The sequence below is a fragment of the Epinephelus fuscoguttatus genome, linkage group LG24 (assembly GCF_011397635.1).
Source record: "Epinephelus fuscoguttatus linkage group LG24, E.fuscoguttatus.final_Chr_v1".
Classification (NCBI taxonomy): Eukaryota; Metazoa; Chordata; class Actinopteri; order Perciformes; family Serranidae; genus Epinephelus; species Epinephelus fuscoguttatus.
The window spans coordinates 6,529,306-6,555,878 of record NC_064775.1 but is presented as its reverse complement, the minus strand read 5'-3'; the positions used below and the strand labels follow the sequence as shown (position 1 = coordinate 6,555,878).

Genomic DNA, 26,573 nt, shown 5'->3' with positions numbered 1-26,573 from the left:
TCTCGCAGCTACACGCCACAACGTCCAATGCGGATCACGAAAAGCCTGGGGATTAAAATGGACAATGAAGAGGAACACCAAAGGCAAGTCCATAATTTATGAGCAAGACTGCATTTAGTATTCAGCTCCAATGACGCAGTCACATCAGCTGTCTCCGTCAAGTACAGTGTATCAAATCTGGTAAATCAACATTTCTCCATTGCTTTACATAACGTGAAAGAACATGAAGGGAGAAAAGAGAAATCATGAGAATAGTACGCTTATATACATTGTTGTATTGGCTCAGGCCTTGAAGAATGTGGGCCTTCAATGTCTCATTGTCATACTTTCTTAGACATTCAAACGATTGCAACGTATCCTCACAAAACAGTTCGTATGATATCCTATGAATTACCACCCCACGAATTATATTATATCCTTAACTTAAAGAGAAAGTTCCGTTTTTTACAACCTGGACCTTATTTCTGGCATTAAACACGGTTGTTTACTCACCCAGATAAGTTTGGTGTCATTTGGAGTCCTTCGGAAGATATTTAGATCCGCGAGAGCCACGTACATCCATATAGTGGGAATGATGGGGCACCGACAATGAAGCTCTAAATAACATATTACCTGCCGCAAAACTCGTTCATTTCACCAATATGTTTTTATGAATCACTAGAGTTGCTTGTCATCATCATCTGGGTCATTTATACTGACCTACTAACCTCTGACCTGGATGATGTCATCCAGGTGCGCACGCTACCGCACACCCGCAGCACGGCTCTGTTTACAGCTGGAATTTGCTACTGTTAGTTTTTTGAAACATGGCTGAATATTTGTCAGATTTTGAGGTTGTGGACGACGACTTTGAATATGATGGACGTCCTTACTGTTTTGAGCCAGAGTATACGGATGAGGAGCTCTGTGAAAGGAGGATGTGGAGGCAGAGAGAGGAACAGCCGGCCAGAGAACAACACACTGCTGCACGTCTGAGAATAGATGCTAATTGGTGGTGTTCTTGTGAACAATGTTCCACTGTGCCAACAGAGGAGGAATGCCTTTGTTGCTCCGAGTGGGATTTGTGGCCAGGAGATAGACGTCTGGATGTCTCCAGAAATGACTGTCTCACAGCTACAGAGGATTTCACTTCTATGATCAACCGGGCTGTTTTTTTTCGTGTCCTGAAAGTAAACTGGAAGACCCAGTCAAAGCCTGCAGGACTGAAGGGCAACTTTCGATTGAGTAAGTAGCCTACACACATGCATGAATTGTTTATTTTCCTTGAATTTGTTTGCTTGATAATTAAATAACTATGAGAATTTACATTTCTTTAGTTTCTTCTCATCGCTTGTGTAGAACGGCCCGCACACTGCACAAAAAGCAGAGGCACTTCTTATGCAAAACGTGAATTTATTATTACATAGTGCTCAGTGACAAAAAGTGAGAAACAGAAAGGTGAACGCTTCGGTGGTAAAGCAGATTGTCTTTATGAATTGCCTCTGTTTTTTTTTTTTTTTTTTGCAGAGGTTAGTAGGTCCAAATATCTTCCGAAGGACTCCAAATGACACCAAACTTATCTGGGTGAGTAAACAACCGTATTTAATGCCAGAAATAAGGTCCAAGTTGTAAAAAACGGAACTTCCCCTTTAAGGTTGAGTAATTAACGCTTCCTTCTTTACTCCCATCAGCACATTGGTCACGTAACCACAGCCCTCCAATATACGGGAACTGCCCATTGGTTCGACAGCCCATTTTTCTGACCATATCAAACTCATTGTTCCGAAGTCCGTTCCGAAATCATCATGATGCCCTGTGGTTAAGGTCTGGTTAGGTTTAGGCACAAAAAACACTTGGTTAGGGTCAGGAAAAGATCATGGTGTGGGTTAAAATGAAAAAGAAAGTGACAAACTCATAAGCCGTGAGCCTGCTCTGCCTCAAGCCGGTCGCGGCGCACCATACGCCCGCTGCGAGCTGTTCAGCACCGCGGACAGTCGGACTAATGGGATGTCGAACCAATGACATGGACTCCAACATACATGGGTTACACACAAAGTACTGGCTCATGATTACATTGGACATGAATGAATTTGGTTGTATTACTTTCGAACAGTGCTCAAGGATGCCAGATTTTTATTATCATACTATAACCTTCACACACTAACACTCCTAAAAAAGGTTCAGGAACATCTTGGGTACAGCCGCGTCACAACCTAGAGCTTTACATGCTTTTTCGTCCGCACTTGTGTCCCTTTAAAGGCACGCCCTCGCATATGGATGTGGAGCGGTGCACTTCAAAAATAAATACATAAATTGAAAAGTCAGGTTACAGAAAGTACATTTCCTTTGTGCAGTAACTCGCGCTCACTTGTGGAAACAGCATTAGTCTAAACAGCTTTTAGTAAAGGCTCTGAAGTGGCGGGTGTATAGAATGCTTTCATATCCTTGTATTCATGAAACCTGTGAAAACTCTTCTCTCCATTTTGAGCACTTCACACAAGCGTAGTACTTCAGCATCCCTGTACTATATATCTAACTCCTTTTTCAGGTTGAGAGCTTTCATCTTATGCGTTAGCTTTCTAGTTATGGTCACATGTTGCATTTTCTCTGATGCTGACATGGGAAGGAGTTGTACAAGTCATTTGGTGTCTCAGACTTGGACGAATACTGACTGATATGTATTCGTCCAAGTCTGGTGTTCACACACAGGGTAACACCTGTGAAAGTGGTTTCTTCCACAGCTGCTTTAGCTGCAGTCACATGTGGGCCAGGAATGGACACCGCGGACTGGAAAACTCAAGGAACTCGAGGTAGCAGCCCATCTGCTTACCTGCTGGCACTGAACATCAAAGTAAGGTCAGAAATGTTTGAGCGGTGGTCTATTGCACTTCTATTGCACACTGGGACTCTAACGTTGGACAGATGTTAAATTTTGATTGGAAATAAAAACCAAGTAATGTCAAAGCTCCACACTGGCTCGACATCAACCTCCAGTACTGGATGGTTGGAATTTAAAATCCGATAGCCATCAAAGCCTGACTCTAGGTTGACGCCAATCTTCCGGCATTGGACAGACGCTGGATTTTGGTTGGAATTGAGAATCAGGTCGATGTCAAAACATCAATTTCCAACATTGGACAGATGTTGCGGTGTGGTTTGAATTTGAAATCACATATCTGTCAAACCCCAAACCCCTATAAATGAAAAACAGGATCATGACAGGAAGTAAAAAATCAGACACCTTCAGAACGATGTTGAAATTTGCTTGGTTTGGATTTTGTTGGCATGATATCAGACTTATAACAGAGCAACATTTTTGTTGTAACTCTACTCTGGGATTTGAATCACAAAGTGTCTCCTGAGAGGTCAAAGGTGGCGCTAAGCAATGGTTAACAAGGAGTGACAAACCCCCAGCTGGTGCAAAACAGCTCCAAACTGCTTGTTAGCAATGTCGTTTTCACACAGATGTAATCCTACCCACTGGAGAACAGCGCAGGAAAAATGATTAACCTTTCATGAATGTTTTTGCGATTACAGTTAAAACAAACACCAAAGGTCCTCTTTTCCATCAGAGCTTAATTGTCCATGGACTGAAATGTGCACTAACAGGATTTTCTTGAAAACAAACATGTCACTGCCCTTAGTAAATCAATCAGAGGACCCTCACAGATACTTCCTCTAAACCTCTGCTGGATGAGATTTAATCCCAGGGACCCACACTGGAATATATTGTTGTGGATTTAGTGTTGAATCGTTTGTAGTTGGGATAATCCCCACTGATTTCAAATCTTGTTGAAATTAAATTCCTCATTTTCCTCGAACCCCTTTAAGGCCCGCTGAGAGACCCTGGAGCCGAGCCCAGCTTTTGAGATTCACTCCTCAGATGTCGGCTCTGCAGTGCGGGACTCCGACAACAGATGCCAGTATTTCTCCACGCTTCCACTGCTTCCCTTTTATTCATCAGAACACACCAGGTGCTGGGAAATAAAAAGGCACAGAATAGGTTTGAATAGCAAGGACATCTCACATTTGTGTGGATTGAAAACATGCTGATGCTTTGTATGACTGTGGCCATGAATTAGCAAGTAAGTTTGAAAACCTGCAGTGGGTGCATGAGTTGGAGAGGGAAAAAAACACAACAACATATGATACATGCAAGTGACTATTTCAATACATAACACCTTTGCTGCAATTTACTGAAGTGAAGTCATAGTGAGACAAAGATGGTGTGCAAAGAGTCACTTTCAAATATATATCAGTGCAAAGTGGAAGGTAATGTTGCATAGCATCCCCCTATCATCATGAGGATTACATTTCTTTTTATTTCACACTCTTTTTGTAATGACCCGGAACTGCTCTACTTTATTATATAACAAAAAAAGGATAAAAAGGCATAACAAGAGACACGAAACGACAACAGAGACACAAAACAATGACCAAGAGCTGCAAAACAACATCAAAAAGATACAAAACAACTACAAAGAGACACAAATAAGCAACTACAAAAGACACAAAACAATGACAAAGAGACACAACACAACACAAGAGACACAAAACAATGACAAAGAGACACAAAGCAACTACAAAGAGACACAAAACAATGACAGAGACACAAAATGACAGAGACACAAAACGATGACAGACACAAAACAACTATAAAGAGACAAAACGATGACAGAGACACAAAGCAACTACAAAGAGACACAAATAAGCTACGACAAAGAGACACAAACAATGACCAAGAGCTGCAAAATGATGACAAAGAGACACAACAACTACAAGAGACACAAAACAATGACAAAGAGACACAAAGCAACTACAAAGAGACACAAAACGACAGAGACACAAAACGATGACAGACACAAAACAACTACAAAGAGACACAAAACGATGACAGAGACACAAAACGACTACAAAGAGCCTCAAAATGACGACAAAAAGACACAAAGCAACTACAAAGAGACACAAAACAACTACAAAGATACACGAAATGACAGACACAAAACAACTACAAAGAGCCGCAAAACAACATCAAAAAGATACAAAACAACTACAAAGAGACACAAATAAGCAACTACAAAAGACACAAAAAACGACAAAGAGACACAAAACAACTACAAAGAGACACAAATAAGCAACGACAAAGAGACACAAAACAATGACAAAGAGACACAACACAACACAAGAGACACAAAACAACTACAAAGACACAAAACGACTACAAAGACACAAAACGATGACAGAGACATAAAACAACTACAAAGAGACACAAAGCAACTACAAAGACACAAAACGATGACAAAGAGACATAAAACAACTACAAAGAGACACAAAGCAACTACAAAGACACAAAACGACTACAAAGACACAAAACGATGACAGAGACATAAAACAACTACAAAGAGACACAAAACGATGACAAAGAGACACAAAACAACTACAAAGAGACACAAAGAAACTACAAAGACACAAAACGACTACAAAGACACAAAACGGTGAACCAGCGACAGAGATTCAAAACCATATGAATACATGCAAGCGACTATTTCAATACATAACACCTTTGCTGCAATTTACTGAAGTGAAGTCATAGTGAGACAAAGATGATGTGCAAAGAGTCACTTTCAAATATATATCAGTGCAAAGTGGAAGGTAATGTTGCATAGCATCCCCCTATCATCATGAGGATTACATTTCTTTTTATTTCACACTCTTTTTGTAATGACCCGGAACTGCTCTACTTCTACTATCACAAAATAAAAGTTTACAAAGACATAAAACCAAGAGATGTTTAGTGTAATATAATACAAATACATGTATGTCTGCATGCCCCAGGTTTGCATTTGTCCAAAGAATGCATGTTTCTGCTTTACAAGCTGTTTGGAATAACTTAATCATATAATATTTAATAGTGTCTGCTCTTTGTGAAACTCAGATAATATTACCTGACCATACAGGCTGCTGTTCAGTTGTCGGAAAGCTCGAGCAGCATTGTGTGTCAAAGTGTGATCACGCTTTTGTATTCCTTGTGTAAAGTTAAATGGTGACCCCTCAGCTGAACATCACAAAGAGCTGCACTTTTCAAGGCTCTGTAAAAATAATTATCTACACACATTTATAGATTATTTCCCCCGTAGTGTCACGAGGCATCAGGGTCCTTCCACTGTGGATCTGATCAGCGTCTGACAGCTCTTTTGCAGACTGTAAAGCCTTATTTGGTGTAAAGATGGCAGGAGAAGTTCAAGGTTACACCGTGTTTCTATAAAATATAAACAATAAAATATAAACCTCGCACTTTTATGGCCACAGAAATGTCTGTCCATGTACAGACACACACCTGAGGTTCAGTGCTAAGAGGGCAGGGTTAGCTGGGCCCAGCTCTCAGTTGAGATGTGGCCATTGATGGACTACCAAACAGGCACAGGGGCCCCCCTGGGCCTTCTCCTGCAAAATGTCACTCGATGATACACTTACCAACAAGGAAGAGACTCAAAAAGACCACAAAGAAACATAAAACAACTACAAAGAAACAAATAACAACTACAAAGACACACAAAACTACAAAGAGACACAAACAATGACAAAAGACAAAACGATGACAAAGAGACACAAAACAACTACAAAGAGACACAAAATGATGACGAGACAGAAAACGACGACAAAAGACAAAACGATGACAAAGAGACACAAAACAACTACAAAGAGACACAAAACGACGACAAAGAGACACAAAATGACGACAAAAGACAAAATGATGACAAAGAGACACAAAATGACGACAAAAGACAAAACGATTGCAGAGAGACACAAAACAACTACAAAGAGACACAAAACGACAACAAAGAGACACAAACAACTACGAAGAGACACAAAACAACGACAAAAAGACACAAAACAACTACAAAGAGACACAAAACGATGACAAAGAGACACAAATGATGACAAAGAGACACAAAACAACGACAAAGAGACACAAATGATGACAAAGAGACACAAAACAATGACAAAGAGCCGCAAAACAACTAGAAAGAGCCACAAAATGACAACAAAGAGAAAAAAAACAACTACAAAGAGCCGCAAAATGATGATAAATAGACACAAAACGACAACAAAGAGACACAAACAACGACAAAAGACAAAACGATGACAAAGAGACACAAAACAACTACAAAGAGACACAAAACAACGACAAAAGACAAAACGATGACAAAGAGACACAAAACGACAACAAAGAGACACAAACAACTAAGAAGAGACAAAACGATGACAAAAAGACACAAAACTACAAAGAGACACAAAACAACTACAAAGAGACACAAACAACTAAGAAGAGACAAAACGATGACAAAAAGACACAAAACTACAAAGAGACACAAAACGACGACAAAGACACAAAACAACCACAAAGAGACACAAAACAAATACAAAGAGCCACAAAATGACAACAAAGAGAAAAAAAACAACTACAAAGAGCCGCAAAACGATGATAAATAGACACAAAACAACCATAAAGAGACACAAAATGACAACAAAGAGACACAAAACAATGACAAAGAGACAAAAAACTACAAAGAGCCACAAAACAATGACTCTTTAAGTCTTAATGTCAGCATTCTCTTTGAAGGCTTATATCACTGGATGACCTGAGAGTCTGCACATAATACAGTTGTGAGAACAATGCTCAGCATTCTGTGCTTTTATTCCAGTAAACATATCTGTCCTGCACAATCTATTCTTCACAGTAAAATGTACCTTTCCAAACAAAAGGAATTTACAGTGCACAGTAGCCGCTCTCTGTGTTTGTTTATACACTATGCTGATGGTTCACTATTATTTATGCATTGGCGGTTCAGCCGAAGCTGCATTTTAATGTTGTGGTCGGTCGCTTATTTGTGAAGTAAATGGAGTGGAGTGCAGTATTTCTCCTTGAGATGTAGTGGAACAGAAATGGAAAAAGAGAATAGTTTAGTAAAGTACTCCAGAATAATGATTGAGTCCAGTCATTTGCTGATACACACTGGCCCCCATCTTTGACTGTTTCTCAGCCATTCAACAACACTAGACGTTAATGTCACTGTCAACAGTTGCTGCTTGTATCTGTAATAACACAATCCACCTGCCCGGCTGTGTTGACCTGCAAACACCAACAGTGAGCAGGAGGAAGTTCTGGGATATGCAGATGCTATTGGCTGCTGTAAGAAAGTCAGTGGGTGTGTCTTCAAGCCTTATCAACAATTAGTGTGATTCCTCCTCTAGTGTCTCTGACGATGGGCCCCTGGGCACAGGTATGCAAAGGGCCCCACCACCTCTCCCATTCAGGAGCAAAACACAGGTGGTCGTGATGGTTTTGCATCTTTTTGTAGTCGTTTCCACCTTTTTGTGTCTTTTGTGGTTGTTTTGTGTTTCTTTGTGGTTGTTTTATGTCGCTTTGTAGTTGTTTGTTTAGGTCTCTGAAGTAATTTTGTGTCTTATGAAGTAATTTTGTGGGTCTTTGAAATAATTGTGGCCATTTTGTGTCACTTTAAATTCATTTTGTCATTTTTGTGGTTGTTTTGTGTCTCTCTGTACTCATTTTGTGTCACTTTGAGGTCATTTTGTGTCCCTTAATAGTTGTTTTGTGTCTCTTTGTGGTTGTTTTGTGGTTCTTTGAGGTAATTTGGTGGGTCATTGAAAACATTTGTGTCTTTTTTGGCCATTTCGTGGCTCTTTAAAGTCATTTTGTCACCTTTGTGCTTGCTTTGTGTCTCTTGGTCGTCGTTTTGTGTCTCTTTGTGGTTGTTTTATGTCGCTTTGTAGCTGTTTGTTTAGGTCTCTGAAGTAATTTTGTGTCTTATGAAGTAATTTTGTGGGTCTTTGAAATAATTGTGGCCATTTTGTGTCACTTTAAATTCATTTTGTCATTTTTGTGGTTGTTTTGTGTCTCTCTGTACTCATTTTGTGTCACTTTGAGGTCATTTTGTGTCCCTTAATAGTTGTTTTGTGTCTCTTTGTGGTTGTTTTGTGGTTCTTTGAGGTAATTTGGTGGGTCATTGAAAACATTTGTGTCTTTTTTGGCCATTTTGTGGCTCTTTAAAGTCATTTTGTCACCTTTGTGCTTGTTTTGTGTCTCTTGGTCGTCGTTTTGTGTTTCTTTGTGGTTGTTTTGTGTCTCTTGGTCGTTGTTTTGTGTCTCTTTGTGGTCGTTTTGTGTCTCTTGGTCGTCGTTTTGTGTCTGTTGGTAGTTTTGTGTCTGTTGGTCATCATTTGTGTCTCTTGGTAGTTGTTTTGTGTCTCTTTGTGGTTGTTTTGTGTCTGTTGGTTGTCGTTTTATGTCTCTTGGTCATTGTTTTGTGTCTCTTTGAAGTTGTTTTGTGTCTCTTTGTCATTGTTTGTCATTGTTTTGTGTCTCTTTGTAATCGTTTTGTGTCTCTTTGAAGTTCTTTTGTGTCTCTTTGTCATCGTTTTGTGTCTCTTTGAAATTATTTTGGCCGTTTTGTGTCATTTTAAAGTCATTTTGTCACTTTTTGTTTCTCTATGTACTCATTTTGTGTCTCTTTGTGGTTGTTTTGTGTGATTTCCGAGTCATTTTGTTTCCATTTGTAGTCGTTCGTCTATTTAGGTCACTTTGTGTTGTTTTTTGAGTCATTTTTTTCTCCTTTTAAATGTTTTGTGTATTTTTTAGTCATTTTGTCACTCTGTGTGGTAGTTTAGTTTCTCTTTTGTGTTAATTTTGTGGTTGTTTCTCCTGTTTTTGTGTTTATTTTGTGTCTCTTTCTAGTTCCTTTGCATCTCTTTATAGTCTTTTTGTGTCTCTTTGAGGTCATTAACAGTCTGCTCCTGGTCAGTACATATTAATTTTACTGACATTCTGCAAGTGAAGGCCAGGGGGCCCCCTGACACTTTGGGCTGCTGGGCGTGTTCAGTAATCCACCCATGCTGTTGAGTAAGATCTCAGCCATAAAGCACACTAAGACATGTGCTTCATGCTGAATACAGACTGCTACAGTACTGGCTATGTCCACAGACTGTTCAGCACTGTTAAATTTACTTCCTACAATAAGTCCATCTCTTCAGGGACTGAATTGTTTAACAGGAAGTATTTTGTTGAGGTCAGTCCTCATACAGTACAGTTCACTGTATTCAAACTCAGATCAAACACGTTATGACACATCTTTTTCCCCCCACATTCACTCAGTAATAAGAAGTGACAGCCCTGAAGTGTTTTGTGGTTTGAAATATTTTTTTTCCGGCACTTTCCTCTCCAACAGGCATAGCTGGTAATGGCAGACCTACTGTCTTCTTATTTAATGCAGCAACTGGAGGTCTTCCCAGCCAAGAGGTTACCTTTGCTTAGATTGCCAAACAACAGGGCTGTAAGACGGCTCTTATTAGTACACTGCAATTATCCTTAATTTCACATTTTGGTAAGTGTTACTCTTGCTGCCGAGGGCAACTTTGTTAAAGCTTTTCAATTGCATTTATACGTACAGTACATGTGGGAAAGCTGAGAGAGCATCAACCCATTCTACACAACTCCCTCCCACCCTACTCAGAGTTTCTCGCTCTTCATACTACATCTGTTGCCAAGAGTATCGAATAAGGATGCGGCCACGTGCACGGCATACAGACACTAAAGGGTGACTCAGTGCACCTGTAACTGATGCTGAGGGCCATTGACAGGATGTCAGTATTTGGGAGTGAGGACTGGTTGACCCTAGAGATGCAGAGGGCTGCAGCAAAAAAGTCAAGGTTGCCCGGCAAAAAAAGTTGAACCTGGCTCTGCTTTAGCTGCTCTGACCTGCTGTTCAGTCTCAAGGACGACGCTGCAAGCACCCACAATAGACTGAATATGGGGGCTGTTTTCCTGATAAATGTGTACCCAGTTCTTTATTTTGTAAGCACAAAGACGGACGGCAATAATTGCTTTGTGTTTTGCTTTCTGAACAGGAGAATACGTTTTACTTGCTCTTTTTTCTTTCGATCTGGAGCCATCATCCAGAGTTATGACTACTTCAGAAGAATTCTGTGTTATTTTGCTCCCTTCAGCCTTCGCCTCTTAGCCACCTTATTTTTGTTTTATGCCCCACAACTTTCGTTCAAGGTCTCCGTCAGTCTGGTTTCCAGCAGCAGCAGCAGGCAGCTGTTTTCAGTCAAAAGCCCAGATATCTTAGATATCTCCGCTCCTCTGATGCCAACCTCCTGACTCCACCACTCAGGACCAAGCAGCAGACCAGGGGTGAAAGACCTTCTCCATAGCCGCCCTAGTTCTCTCCTGCACCTTGAATTGGATGCTGTCGGATTGGTTTAAACAAAGTGGATCTGGAGAATGAAGTCTCATTAAGTGGGAATAAATAACATTAACGTTAGTTGATTCGGGAAATGTAGGGAAATTAACTGATTTGTGGAACACTTTTTAATTAATATACTTTAAAATCTTTGACTTTGGGCAAGGTATCAAATTTTCAGGTCAAAAGCATCAGCGAAGTCATGAGTCATTGGTTTTAAAGTTCAAGATGAATAGTAAGTTTCTTTTGATTTTTTCAAGTTGAGTCTAAAGTCATCAAAACTTACTCAAGTCCAGGTCATGTGACTTGGAGCCACACCTCTGCTATATGATCAACTACTCATCAGTGCTTCGAAATGTATGTGTTTTGACCATTTTGAGTTGTTTGTCCTCCATAGTGTTGTTTGTTTTCTAATGTAGAATTATTGCAAGCAAGAAGAGAATTTTAAGACCTCTAAAAAAACTAACCACCTGGTTTTTTTTTTTTTTGCCGAAATCTAACCAGGTACTTTTGTTGCCAAAATCTAGCTATGTGCTTTTGTTGCCTAAATCTAACAACGTGCTTTTGTTGCCTAGACCTAACCATGTGCTTTTGTTGCCTAAATCCAACCATGTGCTTTTGTTGCCTAGACCTAACCATGTGCTTTGTTGCCTAAACCTAACCACATGTTTTTATTGCGAAAACCTAACCACATGCTTTTGTTGCCTAAAACTAACCACATGCTTTTGTTGCCTAAAACTAACCACGTGCTTTTGTTGCCTAGACCTAACCATGCGCTTTTGTTGTCTAAAACTAACCACATGCTATTGTTGCCAAAATCTAACCACGTGCTTTTGTTGCCTAAAACTAACTACATGCTTTTGTTGCCAAAATCTAACCACGTGCTTTTGTTGCCTAAAACTAACTACATGCTTTTGTTGCCTAGACCTAACCATGCGCTTTTGTTGCCTAAACCTAACCACAAGCTTTTGTTGCCTAAAACTAACCACATGCTTTTGTTGCCTAAATCTAACCATGCGCTTTTGTTGCCTAAAACTAACCACATGCTTTTGTTGCCTAAATCTAACCATGCGCTTTTGTTGCCTAAAACTAACCACATGCTTTTGTTGCCTAAAACTAACCACATGCTTTTGTTACCTAAATCTAACCATGCGCTTTTGTTGCCTAAAACTAACCACATGCTTTTGTTGCCTAAACCTAACCACGAGCTTTTGTTGCCTAAAACTAACCACATGCTTTTGTTGCCTAAATCTAACAATGTGCCTTTGTTTCCTAAACCTAACCACGTTTTTATTGCCTAAACCTAACGATGTACTTTTGTTGCCTAAATTGAACCAAATGCTTTTGTTGCCTAAACCTAACCACGTGCTTTTGTTTCCTAAACCTAACCACATGTTTTTGTTTCCTAAACCTAACCATGGGATTTTGTTGCTTTAACCTAACCAGGTGCTTTTGTTGCTTTAACCTAACCACATGCTTTTGTTGCTTTAACCTAACCAGGTGCTTTTGTTGCCTAAACCTAACCATGTACTTGTGTTGCCTCCATATAACCATGCGATTTTGTTGCTTTAACCTAACCAGGTGCTTTTGTTTATTTTAAATTTGTTTCGTTTTACTTTTATTCACAAAGGTGTATTTTGAAAAGACACAATGCATGTAACAGTGGTAAACTGATACATGAACTGGGAGTGAGAATGTGATGACTGACTTACACCTAAACAGCATGAGAGCTTAGTAATTTTTAGTGAGACAAAACTTAGACAAACTCATCTATAAGATAGATTCCCTACACAGAGCCTACCTAGGTGGATTGTATTAGATCTTTTTTTCACATGTGAGACTTATGGTGAACTGGTTTGTCCTAAGAGAGTCAGCAACAAACTCATGTCAGTGATTCAAGACTGACTTCAGTGTGGATTCAGATTTGTGATCTTATTGTTTGGACTCTGCAGACCTGATTCAAAGAGCGGTGAGAGTTCTGTAAGGCAGCCACTGTCTGCTGCTTTTTTATCCCTGCACGTAGTTTCTTTAGCTATCAACCCCGAGCTGGATCGAGGCTACACATGCTGAGTTATGGAAGCTGCTTTCATGACTGTGTTCTTTTCTTTCCTCCGAACAGCAGGGAAGTCCACAAATTGGGAGGAAGGGATTTGGGTCCTGGGACCTCTGAGTCAGCCAGGGAACATCCCCAGCGGCAAACGGGTAGACAAACCCACCGGCAACATGGACTTGTTTACTACAGTGGTGCAGCTGAGCGAAGCTTCAGTCCCAGAGGAGTGGTGAGGCTGCACAGCAGTGAGACAGCAGTCAGTCAAAACAAGTGCGGCCTAAAATCTAGGTCACATTTAAAGACGAGAGAGGCAGGGGGAGCCTGAGAGATTCTCTGAGCTCACAGTGGGGGAGACCCAGGATGTGCGCAGAGGAAACATGTATAGGGAGGATATTAAGGTAATCCAGAGGCTTTGATCCGAGGGTTTCTGAATCATTGTGATTCACAGTAATGAGCAATTGAATGTGTTTGTGTCAAGGGAGATGATCTTCTGTTGACTTCCTGTCTTCTGGTCTGCAGGGAGATGGATGGTCATGACCGAGTGGCCCACTTGAACGCAGTCAGACAGCATTCCCAAAACAGTAAGTCCAAACAGTCACCCAATCAGATGCAACATCCTGTGTGTAAACTTAAATCAACTGAACAAATATTATTTTCACTCACTAAGAAAAGAGTAAAACAACATTTAATTCACTTTTTGAATTTCAGAATACTATGGACAGTCTCTCTTTTTTATGTTATCAATCATTCTGCTTTTAGTCTTCGGGGATTATTGCAACAGAAAATATTTGGCTTTGGCAGCAAGAAAACAGTATTTTAAAGTACAAGGGGACATCATGTTCATACAGATCTGGGTCAGGGCCCCAGGAGGTGCACCGTCCTTTGAAGCCAATTTTTGTAGTGGTATTTCCAATTTCCAGGGTCCATTTTCTGATGCGATTGACCCCAAAAAGACTTGGGCCAAAAGCGGTGGCTGTTGTAGGGGTGACAAATCAGTGGCTCTTCTTCATGACAAACTCTTAATTCTGTGTTTTTTATACCTCTGCGTCAGTGACAGCCATGGCCGGAGGTATTATGTTTTCTGATTGTCCATCCATCCATCCATCCATCCATCCATATTTCAAGAATGCCTGAAGGTACTGTCTTCAAATTTGGCAATAACATCCACCTGGACTCACAGACATACTAATTAGATTTTGGTGGTCAAAGGTCAAGGTCACTGTGATGTCATCAGTCTCATTTTTGTGAACGTAATGTCTTAAGATCACCTTAATGACATTTTTTTCAAATTTGGCACAAACGTCCGCTTGGACATATGAACTGATTAGACTTTAGCAGTGAAAGGTAAAGGTTGCTGTTACCCTGTGTCTGTTTCATTCTCGTGAACATGATATCTCAAGAACATCTTCAGTGAATTTCTTTAAATTTGGCACAAACGTTTACTTTGAGTCAAGGATGAAGGATTGGCATAACGTGGTCAAAGGGTCAAAGTTAATGTGACCTTGTGTCGTTGTCTTTCTCGTGAATGGGATATCTAAAGTATGCCTGGAGGGGATGTCCTCAAATGTGGCACAAACGTCCGCTTGGACACAAGAATGGACTGATTACAATTTAGGGGGTGAAGGTCAAGGTCAAGATCACTGTGATCTTACAAAAAAAAGATTTTGGCCATAACTCAATAACTGATACCTTAATTATGACAAAATTTGACGCAAATGTCTAATAGGATAAAATAATGAATTCATGACATTTTATATCCAAAAGGCCTCAGGTCACATTCACCGTGACATCATAATGTTTTGCACACACAGTTTTCTGGCCATTACTCATCTTCATATCTCAGGAACTAAACTGGTGACACTAATCTTGGGTGTCCACCTTGAAACTGTGCTGATTGTATAGATCTTCCGTGCTGCCGAGGTATTCAGTTGCAAGACGGTAATTCTGGTATTTACATTTCTTCAGGTAGCTCAGCGTGGAAAGCTTTTAACTTCACACCAAACTCCAACCCAGACCACCAGACAGCCTGTGTCCACACACATATCTGCTTCTGCATGCAGGACCATGTTCCTCTGCTGCTCTTTGATCCCTTGAGGGACCCATCAGAGACCATGCCGCTCATTCCTGAAACCGAGTCAGCCTTCTTGGCTGTGATGGAGGAGGCCACTGAGACGCATCAGAGGTTGGTGAGGCCTGCAGAGAGCCAGAAATGGTCAGGGAGCATGATGTGGAAACCCTGGTTGCAGCCCCGTTGCTCCACACTCAAACAGCTCTGTCAGTGCCAGCAGGAGCAATTGTGAGTTATGGAGGCTACAACAGTGGATCAGTTCAATGATTAACAGTGACAGTGAACTAGGCACATCTGTTATCGCCGCACTCCATACGTGACTCCTCAGACTTCCCCTCACAGAGGTCTAAAAACAAATCTTACAGGAAAAAAATCTAGTTATCTGGTTTTTTTTGTAATAGCAGCATGGATGTTTCAAAGGTTTTGCAGTTTTATAAAACAGATCTGCAAATACACAAATTCCACATATTAAAACAAAAAAAATCCACAAATGTAGAACTGAGATTCACAAATGAAAAGTGGATTCACAAATATTTCTTCAATAGTTGTAAATGTTAGGTAGATATTCAAAAATCTGCTTCATTTATTTGGAAGCTAATTTAACATATTAATAGATTTTTTTGTTTTTTTTTTAATGTGAAATTTGTGTATTTATATATCGGTTTTAAATTTGCAAAACAGTTTTGTGAGTTTACGTTTGTATTTTTGGAAGGTGATTTATATGAACAGATTACACATTAACACACATTTTGTCAACGTGTTCACAGAAATAATATTGAGACAAATGTATATCCATATGGTTGTCCATTATAAAAATGAGTAATTTCCATAAGAGGCCAAGCAGAAAATATAACCATGGAGATGAAGGAAACCACTGATGAGAGTAGGGGTGATTGTCACTGATCTTTTCAAAAGGGCTTTTCACAATTTTCAAACAGCACATCTTACAGTCTTCAGTTTAAGTGGCGTTCTTTCCAAGAGTGAGATAACAACATTGGTATCAGTCTCATGTCTGAGTATGTCCATGGAGCCGGCCTTCTCATTAAATGCAGAAGGACACACATGCACCCATGTGGACAAAGTGATTCATTGCCCTGCTGATATAAGAGCACTAAGAAATGTAAATGCCAGCAAACATGGATCTAAATAAAAGATCCAAACGGCAAACAAGTCAGGCACGACATGCTCTTGATTCATTACAGCAAGAGCGCCATCTAGTGGTTTCAGCAAATACAACTGGTGCTTCATGAAGCTTCATTTGGACATTACTACTGAGGGGTACATGTACCCCCATTTAAAATACAAAATGTACAGGGTGACAGTTCAGACTATGTTCACTTCTACAAGATGATATCATCTGCTCTTCAGTGGATTTCGACATACCTGTGATAGCAGTAACATACTGCAGGTGTGTACTTTCTAGTGGCGTCAGCAGCTGAATAATTACACTAATAAATGGGCTGCTTTAGCTGGCCAGTTTCCAGCCAGCGCGGCTCTTCAGTGTTTCATTACTGTGGCTGAATTTTCCAACAAGATAGGCTGAAACAAAATGTATAAAAAACACTCGCTGGGGAATCTTTCGCCCCCGGTGGAAACTGTAATTTAAGGGAAGCCTTAATTGAGGCTCATTACCAGAACCAGCAGGTGGGCCTACATAATACCATTGGAGAAACACTGAGGGGTGCATCTGTGTGTGTCTGAGTTCTGCTTGAAAGCTAATTTAGATGTTGATATTTATTTGTGTATATATTAATAATTGTGTTCAGAATGAATGTTTTGTTTACCTCTGTAAGATGTCTGAAGTTTGGTCGGTGCTTCTAACAAGGCTTGTGAACCAACAGCATAACGACATTGGTGTCACACGGTGTCAAGTGACCCTCACTCTTGTGAGGTTTAACCTGCAGCTTCCCCCACTTGAAAAGGCAGCTTGCTTCAGAAGATTGGACAGGAATTCACTCAGTGACCAAGATTCAGCTTTCTTTCTTTTCTTTTGAAAGTTGACGAGGCCAATAACAGGTGAAAAACCTTAAATACAAACACAAAAAGAACTTTAAGAAAATGTAACCCAAGAACCAAACTTAAATACTTAAATTTTAACCTACTAGAAATTAATTTAAACCTACTAGAAATTAACCTTGAAAATAAGTAGAAAATACCAGCACTTAAGCATCCAAAATAAATTAAATACATTCTAAAGCATGATCACATGAGATTTTCCAAATGCTCAAGTCTACAGCCGTCCACAGTTCACAATGAAAATTACAAAACACATGACACAAATGAAAGCTCGCCGGCTCCTTCTTTGTTTGAAACAAGCTTTAATCCTGCAGCCTCTTTTCCCAAGTCCAGTATCAAACATTTCTCTCACACACTGTTTCTCTCACCATCCTGTGAGTGAGTGCCTTCAAACTCCCCTGATCACCAAATCATCTCCACCTGATGCACTCAGGCAGAGAGGGGCGCGGCCTGCAGCTCAACTCAACACACGGTGTCTCCGTTTCGTCAACAATCAAGAGTCTTACAAGGTTCTGGAAATGTCACGACATTAGTAAAACCCCTTAAAGTTTGGGAAAAGTCATGGAATTGTGTTGTGTGCAATGAAATTAATTGTTCCAGTAATCCATAGATTCAATGTAACGTAACATAACAGCAAACTTGTTTTCTGTAGATGTAACATCCGGAATTCTAATGTTGAAAACTGGTTGATGTTCAGTCTGAACGTCTACGAACTCTTTTTACCCTGTTTTCAACCAGCTAAAATGCGGCTACAACATCAAGAAATAGAAAACAGAATGGAAAAAGAAAGAACTTTATTAATCTCTGAAGGTAAATTCAGCTGTGCAGCAGCTTGTAACAGCAGTGATGGCCAAATGAAGCTTCATGAACCACCAGTTGTATTTGCTGAACCCACTAGATGGCGCTCTTGGTGTAATGAAAAAGGCTCAAGGGATGGCAATGCAGTTTGGTTTCAACTAGCAATGGCCAAATGAAGCTTCATGAACCATTGTCTTTATTTTTTGGGTCCACTCTGGCACTCTTTGTTCAACAAAGGGTTGAAACCAAACTGCACTGCCATCCCTTGAGCCTTTTTCATCACACCAAGAGCGCCATCTAGTGAGTTCAGCAAATACAACTGGTGGCTCATGAAGCTTCGTTTGGCCATCACTACATAACAGACAAAAAACAACAACCACATTTCCCCTCATCAACAACAACACAGAGGTATTAAAATATACATAAAATATGTATAAAAGATGTATAACGTGCCAAAATTACAAATTTGTATAATTATTTTGATAATTTATTCAGCTGCTGCTTCAATTGTCATTCTAAAGCCAGAACCACTTGTACAGTTAAATATTACAGTGAGCATTTTGAGGTTTGAAAAGGCGATTAAAATTGCAATTTTCACAGACTATTTGAAGACGTTGATTGAACAGTTACCTTTAGACCATATTTCACCGGCAAAATTGACTTCGAACTGAGAAATGAGGATGTGATTAGGCTCCAAAATGACATGAATGAATGAATGATAGACTATTACTTGCACACTATAGAGGCCATTTAAAACGTCTTTTTTAATGGAAAAATGCTCACTAGGATCACTTACGTTTCTTCATTTACCCCCACAGTTCGTCTCTCCCTCCATATATGCGTACTAGCAGGAATTATGTTTTAAAAGATTTTGAATCTGTTTGACAAAAATAAAATATATATATATATATATATATATATATATATGTTATGACAGTGTGATTTACCACGTAGGGTCACGAATCCAAAGTTTCCATGCCTTTGAACCACTAATCCTTTTAGCTCCGAAAGTAGAGCATAGTTCGAAGGTGCAAAGTGTTCTTTATCGTGAAAAAACAACCAACCAAACTGTCTGACTGCTCCGTGTCTGCAAACTGCCTTTTAATGTACAGTTACATACAATTCTGTTTGCGCTACATGTTGTCAATAGTCATGAAAATTGTATTATGGGTCCTTGAAAAGCCATGGAAAAATCTTGAAATTTTGTCTTTGAAAATGTGTTAACACCCTGGTCTTAGTAATTGCCACAAATTGCCGCTTACTCCGATACCAATTCCAGCAACAATAATTTTATTCCACACCATGCTTTTTCAACCAAACATTATGTCAGCTATGCATCATAAAGCTCTGTTTGTCATGACAGTTGGTGACTCTCTTTGCAGCCATCTTCAAGCAGCAGGTATCTGCTCCATCTGCAGGTTTAATACCCTCAATCATGTGGATCATATTTATTTCTTGCAAACTTTCTGTTGCTGCTGTTACACAGATTAGACGGAGTGATGGAGGACCGTCAGTTCAATGTCTGCCTAGTGCGCAAGAGCTAACACAACAGTGTTCAAGTGCAAACATTATTAGTGGGTAATAAGTGAGTGAGTCCAACACATTCTCATTAACATGACACTCTACGAATCTTCCTGCGTCTGTTTCAGACGTTCACGGATGGCGTGTCAATTTACGCATTGTGTCTTTTCGATGTACGACTTCCTTTTTCACAAGGAAATGTCCATTTTCTTCTCACTAGATGCACAAACTGCTTTTCAAAATACACTTACAACAAAGGTAAGACAGTTTCTAGATTTACTTCCTGGAGTTTAAGCAATAAAAGTCTGTGGTTCGGTTTAGAAAAAAAACATGTGGTTTGGCTTAAAATAAGAAACGAAGGCGTCTTAATTGATTTTGCCAGACAAACGTACCTACCATTTTGATTTTATTTCATTAAGAAAAATTAAAATCACAGGAAATAAATACTGTAAAATCCATAAAATTAATTCTGTAAAAAATATTTGGGTTTTCAGTTCTTTCCATCACATCCGACTGTCAGCTCATCCAGGCCTCTCTCCTCAGGAACCTCACAGCATCATTAAAACCTTCTTCACAAAAAGACTGCATGCTGCTGGTGGATGGAGGGAACAGAGCCTGGTTCAGCCGTTTGATGTTCTCCATGGAGAACTGTGGGAACCAAGAAAACACTACAGTTATGTCAAATCAAGAAAATGACTGACAGGAAGTGAACTGTGACTGAAAGACATTGCTTCAGCTGAAAATTACAGTATTTATTATTAAAGACAAATAAACGCAGACATAGAAATGCTTCCTGCAACATACTTGTAAGTCATTTTTCAAGATTTCCATCTTCAGTAGGAAACAATGGGCTGGTGGTTTAGAGCCACAGACAGGGCAGGGAAGTCAGAAAGTCTTAAGATATAGGTATTGTTGGTTCGGGTCCTTTTCATGAGGATTTGTTGCCAACAGAACAAATAACTCTGCTAAAAATGTTCCACGCTGTTCAGCCGGAGAAACAACGCTAAATGATGTCAGTGAATGCCCCCCAGGCTGTGTGGGGCTCATTAAGAAGACAGAGGCAGTTATCATGCGTCACTTCTTCAACTGGCAGTGTTTCCACCTCCACCCTGAGACAACTATCAATCAGTGATAACTATCAATGCAGGAACCTGACTCTGATCCAAAACTAAAGAGTGTCATTATTTTTTGGGCGTTCAAGTGTTCAAATGCTGCCCAAGCTTTGCCTGATTTGTACCAAATTTTCGGTGGATCATTACTGGACAAAGGTTCGACATTATGACGTTGTGTTATGCTTGGGTTTAGTTTTCCATACCTTACGAGTGTATGCCATTATTCTACGCTGGGATGACGTTGGTATGAGACATTTAGAAGACCTTGGAATTTGCTACTTAGCAATACAACTTAAAACCGACAAAATATCAACATCTTCTGTTGCTGGCAGTCTTTGTCATATTGACTTTGGCATTAGACGTTGTTCTGACATTGAATTTTGGTCATGTAACCAAATATCAACATCTAAAGACCAGTTCGGACCAAAGATTCGCAACAAGATGAAAGTTTTAGAAGGTTGCAGCGGTGTGAACTGCCCGTCTGAGCTCGTCTCAAGCTGGCCGATGGTGTCACCTGCAACTCAGCCGGTCAAATTGCTGGCGGGGGGTTTTAGAACATAAAGTTTGTCCCGTTTTGACAGCCAAAATAACCGCAGATGGTGTGCTCACTTTTGTTTCTGGTTTTCGCCGTTTCATCACTACTAAAAATGGAGCTGTAGTCAGTATCTCACTATCACTATCCTCATTCATATCTTAAGAAGCTACAAATTATATTCAGCCGCAAAATTAGTCTGGAAAGCTGCAAATCAGAACAGAAGTACAGAGAGTTGTTGCATAGCGATGATACACCATCTCATCTATAAGCTTCCTTGAACCCTCAATCGCCAGAACCTTTACATTCGTCGGATTCCCCCTTTCAGACTAATCTGATCAAATGATCCAGCACTCACCATGACGTTCATGTTGGCCAGCCTGAGCTGAGTGTCGAAGCGCCCCCTGTGGACGGGACACACATCCTGTTTTCCAGCAAAGGGAGACACAGTGATGGTTCGTCCCACGGGCAGAATCGGGAGGCTGTCGGTGAACCCTCCATCAATCCATTTCTAAGGAAACAAAACCAGAGTCTCGATCAGTGTACTTTTATAGAACCTTAAATTCTACAAATGAAACCACTTTTACTTTGAACAAAATTCCCATTACCTGTCCTCTGAATTCCACTGGTTGGAGTCCAGCATAAACAGGCACAAAGCTGCTGGCCAGCAGAGCCTGGAATGCACAAACAAGGGTGAGTTACACTGAACATCTTGGTTACATCTAACATATAACATTTACTTGTAAATGTAACAGGAAAGAAGAAGGGAAGAAAACAAGGGCACATAACAGTCATAAACATTTATGACTGCTTTTTAAACTGCACAGCTCAGCGTTATGTCCAGAGTGTGGGGGTGTGTACCTTTATGAGCTCCTCCCTGGAGGTAAACCTGGATATGATGTGGTTCTTGCCGCTTTTAGAGTGTGTTATTGAGATGTGGAGGCGGTCAGTGGCCAGACTATGAGCCTCACTGGGCAGGATCTCCTCTATCCCCTCCCTGGGGAGGATCCACACACAGACATCACAGTAATATCATAAACATCATCATAAACACTGGACGTTTTACAGCAACATATTTTATTTTTGACCTCACCTCCCTAAGCGAAGGTTGGATTACTACCAAATTTTCTGTGGCTCATTACTGGACCATGCTCATCAAAGGTTTTTAAAAGCTTGGTGATATCTCATTGTGTCATTGTACCCCAGCCCCACACCAGTGCTGAGTAATTACCTCAGTGTGAGCATGAAGTCGTATCCTGGTGTGACGGCTCCAAACCGCTGTTGTCTCACGCTGTCAGCAAACCTGTATGTGAAGTCTTTACAATTCTGGAAAAGAAGGAAACAAACGCTGCGATGAAATCATACCTCATTCAGTTTAACTTGGTTAATAAAGGGTTATTCAAAATGTCCCGCTGAAAATCTAATCAGTTTATCATCTACTCCACGTGAACGTTTGAGCCAAATCTGAGGAAGTTCCTTTCAAGTTGTTCTTGAGATATCACGTTTACAAGAATGAGACAAAAGACGTCACAATGACCTTGACCTTTCACCATAAAATTCCTACCAGTTCATCACTGAGTCCAAGTGGATGTTTGTGCCAAAAATCTTTAAATCCACACTTGCAATTTGAAAAACTGTCGGCATTACAGAAGAGGACAGTGAAAGTGAATCTTATGATTATATGTTACTTATATGTTATTATGTTTCAGCATTTTTATGCCTCCATGACAGCTCTCATTCTCTTGAAGGCAATATCTCCAGAATGCCAGATTTCTTCAAACTTGGCACAAACATCCACTTGGACTCAGTGATCAACTTATTAGATTTTGTGGTCACTGGTTTAAATGTCAAGGTCAGTGTGATCTCATCCGTCGTATTGGAAATATGATTTCTCAAAAACAGCTAACTAGGATTTCTTCAAATTTGGCACAAACGTCCACTTGGACTCTCATTTTGATGGTCACTAGTTTAAATGTCAAGGTCACTGTTATCTCATCCATCTTATTCTTGTGAGCATGATTTCTCAAAAACACCTTATGAGGATTTCTTCAAACTTGGCACAAACATCCACTTGGACACAGTGATCAACTCATTAGATTTAGTGGTCACTGGTTTAAATGTCAAGGTCACTGTTATCCATCTTATTCTTGTGAAAATTATTTCTCACAAACATCTAATGAGGATTTCTTCAAATTTGGCACAAATGTCCACTTGGACTCTGATTTTGATGGTCACTGGTTAAAATGTCAAGGTCACTGTTATCCATCTTATTCTTGTGAACATGATTTCTCAAAAACATCTTAATAGGATTTCTTCAATTTTGGCACAAACATCCACTTAGACTCAGTGATCAACTCATTAGATTTTGTGGTCACTGATTTAAATGTCAAGGTCAGTGTGATCTCATCCGTGGTATTGTGAACATGATTTCTTACATTCTTACATTTAATGAGGATTTCTTCAAATTTGGCACAAATGTCCACTTGGACTCAACAATGAATCCAATTGAATGAATGAATGATCCAAAAGTCAACTTCACTGTGACAGTGTCATCACTCAGGAACAGAAGGGGAGACATTTGGTCAGATACTGAGCAGATCTTCTTTGCTGTCGGGTTAAAGAAGTGTGTGATGCATCCATGTGTTAAAACGGCTGCCATGGCAACATATGACTTTGGACAGACATGGATTTAAACTGCAACTGCAAACTGACTGGTTAACGGAGGCATGCGACCACAAGAAGGTTCCCCCCACCCCAATGAGGAGGCAAACACTCTACCTCTAACTTGTCAGGAGCTGTGATCATCACGGCAGCCACCAGGGCCCCGGCCGAGGCCCCCGCACAGGCCCTGAGGGAGCCAAGCAGCTTGTCACCATGGCGGAGAAAGGCCCCCGCAGCACCCAGGTGGTAGATCCCCACGAAACCACACGCAGCAAAGGACAAGTTCAGGACTGTCATCCTCAGCACCTGCACAGAAACAAGACCAGTCATCTGATTTAATTATTTGGATTTTTTTCACATTTTATTTTATTTATTTTTTTGGTTGTGGACTTCTCATAAACATGTCATCAGCTGGAAATGGCAATTGTATATTCTTGTAAAATTAGGAAAAGTCATTAAGTATCAGGCCTCCCATTATAATTGAGACTTTAGTGTGATTTCATAATTAAATAATAACACAAAGAAACATATTAGACCATAAAAAAAGGTCAATTTTCATTATATATATCGTCACAGACTTCAGCATAGATCCTAAGATTTCTGAATACATGTCACTTTATGACACAAATATATACATGTACATATCAGAATAGTTGAGATTTAAAACGTGTGTTAGAGTAAAACAAAGCGAGCTAACGTGACTGAGAAGAAAAGGACCGATATTTACCGTGTGTTAAGACGAAACTTTCAGAGTCGACTCATTCTCACGTGTTTCATTTACGACAGAAGCTACAGAGGCAAAACAACTCGTTACTGCTGCGTGTAAACACGTAACGTTACAGCTGTTATGAAAGTGAACGACCGGCTGCACGGTAGCACTATTTCGGAAGACAACCGGAAATGGAAAACAACACTGTTTCCGGTCATAGTTTTCAAAATAAAACCCCCACCGGAATACACTAAATATTTTAACTAATAGAATTCACCACAGTTGACTACTTACAGTAAGACAACTTATTTTTAATTTAGTTTACAAGTTTTCCGAAATTTTATGTTTAAATATATGAAATAAATAATAAATAAACAAATGAAATCATAAAGACAGAAATGTAGAAATAAAATGCACAATTATCAAATAAATGTGCAGGTTCATTTGAAAATAAATAAATATGCACAGAAATATAAAAATAAATAAATAGAATTTATTTATTTATTTATTTATGACAAATTACTTATTTTCCGTATTCAATTATTTTAATATTTATTTTTTTGCTCATTTATTCTTTTATGTTTGCATTTATTTATATTTACATTTATTTCTGTTTTCATTTATTTCCCTTTTTATTTATTTCTGTTTTCATTTATTTCCCTATTTATTTATTTTTACATTTATTCTTTTATGTTTGCGTTTATTTATTTTTACATTTATTTCTGTATTCATTTATTTCCCTATTTATTTATTTTTACATTTATTCTTTTATGTTTGCGTTTATTTATTTTTACATTTATTTCTGTATTCATTTATTTCCCTATTTATTTCTTCCCTATTTATTTACATCTGTTTTCATTTATTTCCCCATTTATTTATTTATTTATTTATTTATTTATTTCCCTATTTATTTATTTGCTCCTTTATTCTTTTATGTTTGCATTTATTTATTTTTACATTTATTTCTGTTTTCATTTATTTCCTTATTTATTTATTTCTGTTTTCATTTATTTCCCTTTTTATTTATTTCTGTTTTCATTTATTTCCCTATTTATTTATTTGCTCATTTATTCTTTTATGTTTGCATTTATTTATTTTTACATTTATTTCTGTATTCATTTATTTCCCTATTTATTTCTTCCCTATTTATTTATTTCCCTATTTATTTACATCTGTTTTCATTTATTTCCCCATTTATTTATTTCCCTATTTATTTATTTATTTATTTCCCTATTTATTTATTTGCTCATTTATTCTTTTATGTTTGCATTTATCTATTTTTACATTTATTTCTGTTTTCATTTATTTCCCTATTTATTTATTTCTGTTTTCATTTATTTCCCTTTTTATTTATTTGCTCATTTATTCTTTTATGTTTGCATTTATTTTTTTTTTTACACTTATTTCTGTATTCATTTATTTCCCTATTTATTTCTTCCCTATTTATTTATTTTAGCCCTTCATATAAATATGCAAACGATGCACCATCTAGTTAAATATGCACTAATTTGCATACATTTCCGGAAGTAGGGGAATTTTGGGTATCTCTTTTAATCACTTCATAAATAAGTAAATACTGTCAACAGCCATAAAATAAATAAATAAATGAATAATGATAATATAACAATAACAAACGTTATTTATAGAGAACCTTTCAAAACATGGTCACAAAGTGCTGTACAATAAAACTAAACACATTTAAAACACACAGAGAATGAAACAAACCAAAATGTCATGAAATGAAACCAAAGTAAAAGATAAAATAAAGAGGGCAAAACTAAAATCAGGATAATAAATGGGAATTAAAATCAATCAGCCTTGGGGCCTGGTTGCAAATGCTCTGTCACTTTTAGTCTTTAGCCT

At 38.9% G+C, this 26,573-nt stretch overlaps 2 protein-coding genes across 3 annotated transcripts; one reads left to right on the top strand and one right to left on the bottom strand.

Moving 5' to 3' along the window:
* Positions 1-2,002: 2,002 nt before the first annotated feature.
* Positions 2,003-15,593, top strand: sts (steroid sulfatase (microsomal), isozyme S). The gene is given in 5 exon segments (XM_049570809.1): positions 2,003-2,111; positions 10,227-10,349; positions 13,363-13,522; positions 13,813-13,874; positions 15,259-15,593. Coding segments are annotated over 5 exon segments (789 nt in total).
* Positions 15,594-20,065: 4,472 nt separating this feature from the next.
* Positions 20,066-24,885, bottom strand: pnpla4 (patatin-like phospholipase domain containing 4). Of its 2 annotated transcripts, XM_049570517.1 has the most exons (7): positions 24,729-24,885; positions 24,119-24,307; positions 22,572-22,666; positions 22,202-22,337; positions 21,949-22,014; positions 21,699-21,851; positions 20,066-20,344 (listed from the first exon to the last, which is right to left on the bottom strand). In XM_049570517.1, exons 2-7 carry the CDS (start codon positions 24,296-24,298, stop codon positions 20,213-20,215), a joined length of 762 nt encoding a protein of 253 aa, XP_049426474.1. In that variant the 5' UTR covers positions 24,299-24,307; positions 24,729-24,885; the 3' UTR covers positions 20,066-20,212. The 2 variants fall into 2 exon arrangements, with proteins under 2 accessions (XP_049426474.1, XP_049426473.1); XM_049570516.1 differs by lacking the exon at positions 24,729-24,885 and having other exon boundaries at positions 24,119-24,331.
* Between the last annotated feature and the right edge of the window lie 1,688 nt (positions 24,886-26,573).

Excerpts from the sequence above, each read along its gene's own strand:
- pnpla4 (XM_049570516.1), bottom strand. The coding sequence starts at position 24,331 with ATGACTGGTCTTGTTTCTGTGCAGGTGCTGAGGATGACAGTCCTGAAC. Across the intron at positions 22,667-24,118 it reads CAGCTCCTGACAAGTTAGAG|AATTGTAAAGACTTCACATA; the intron begins GTAGAGTGTTTG and ends CTTCTTTTCCAG. Across the intron at positions 22,015-22,201 it reads CCAGGGAGGAGCTCATAAAG|GCTCTGCTGGCCAGCAGCTT; the intron begins GTACACACCCCC and ends TGTGCATTCCAG.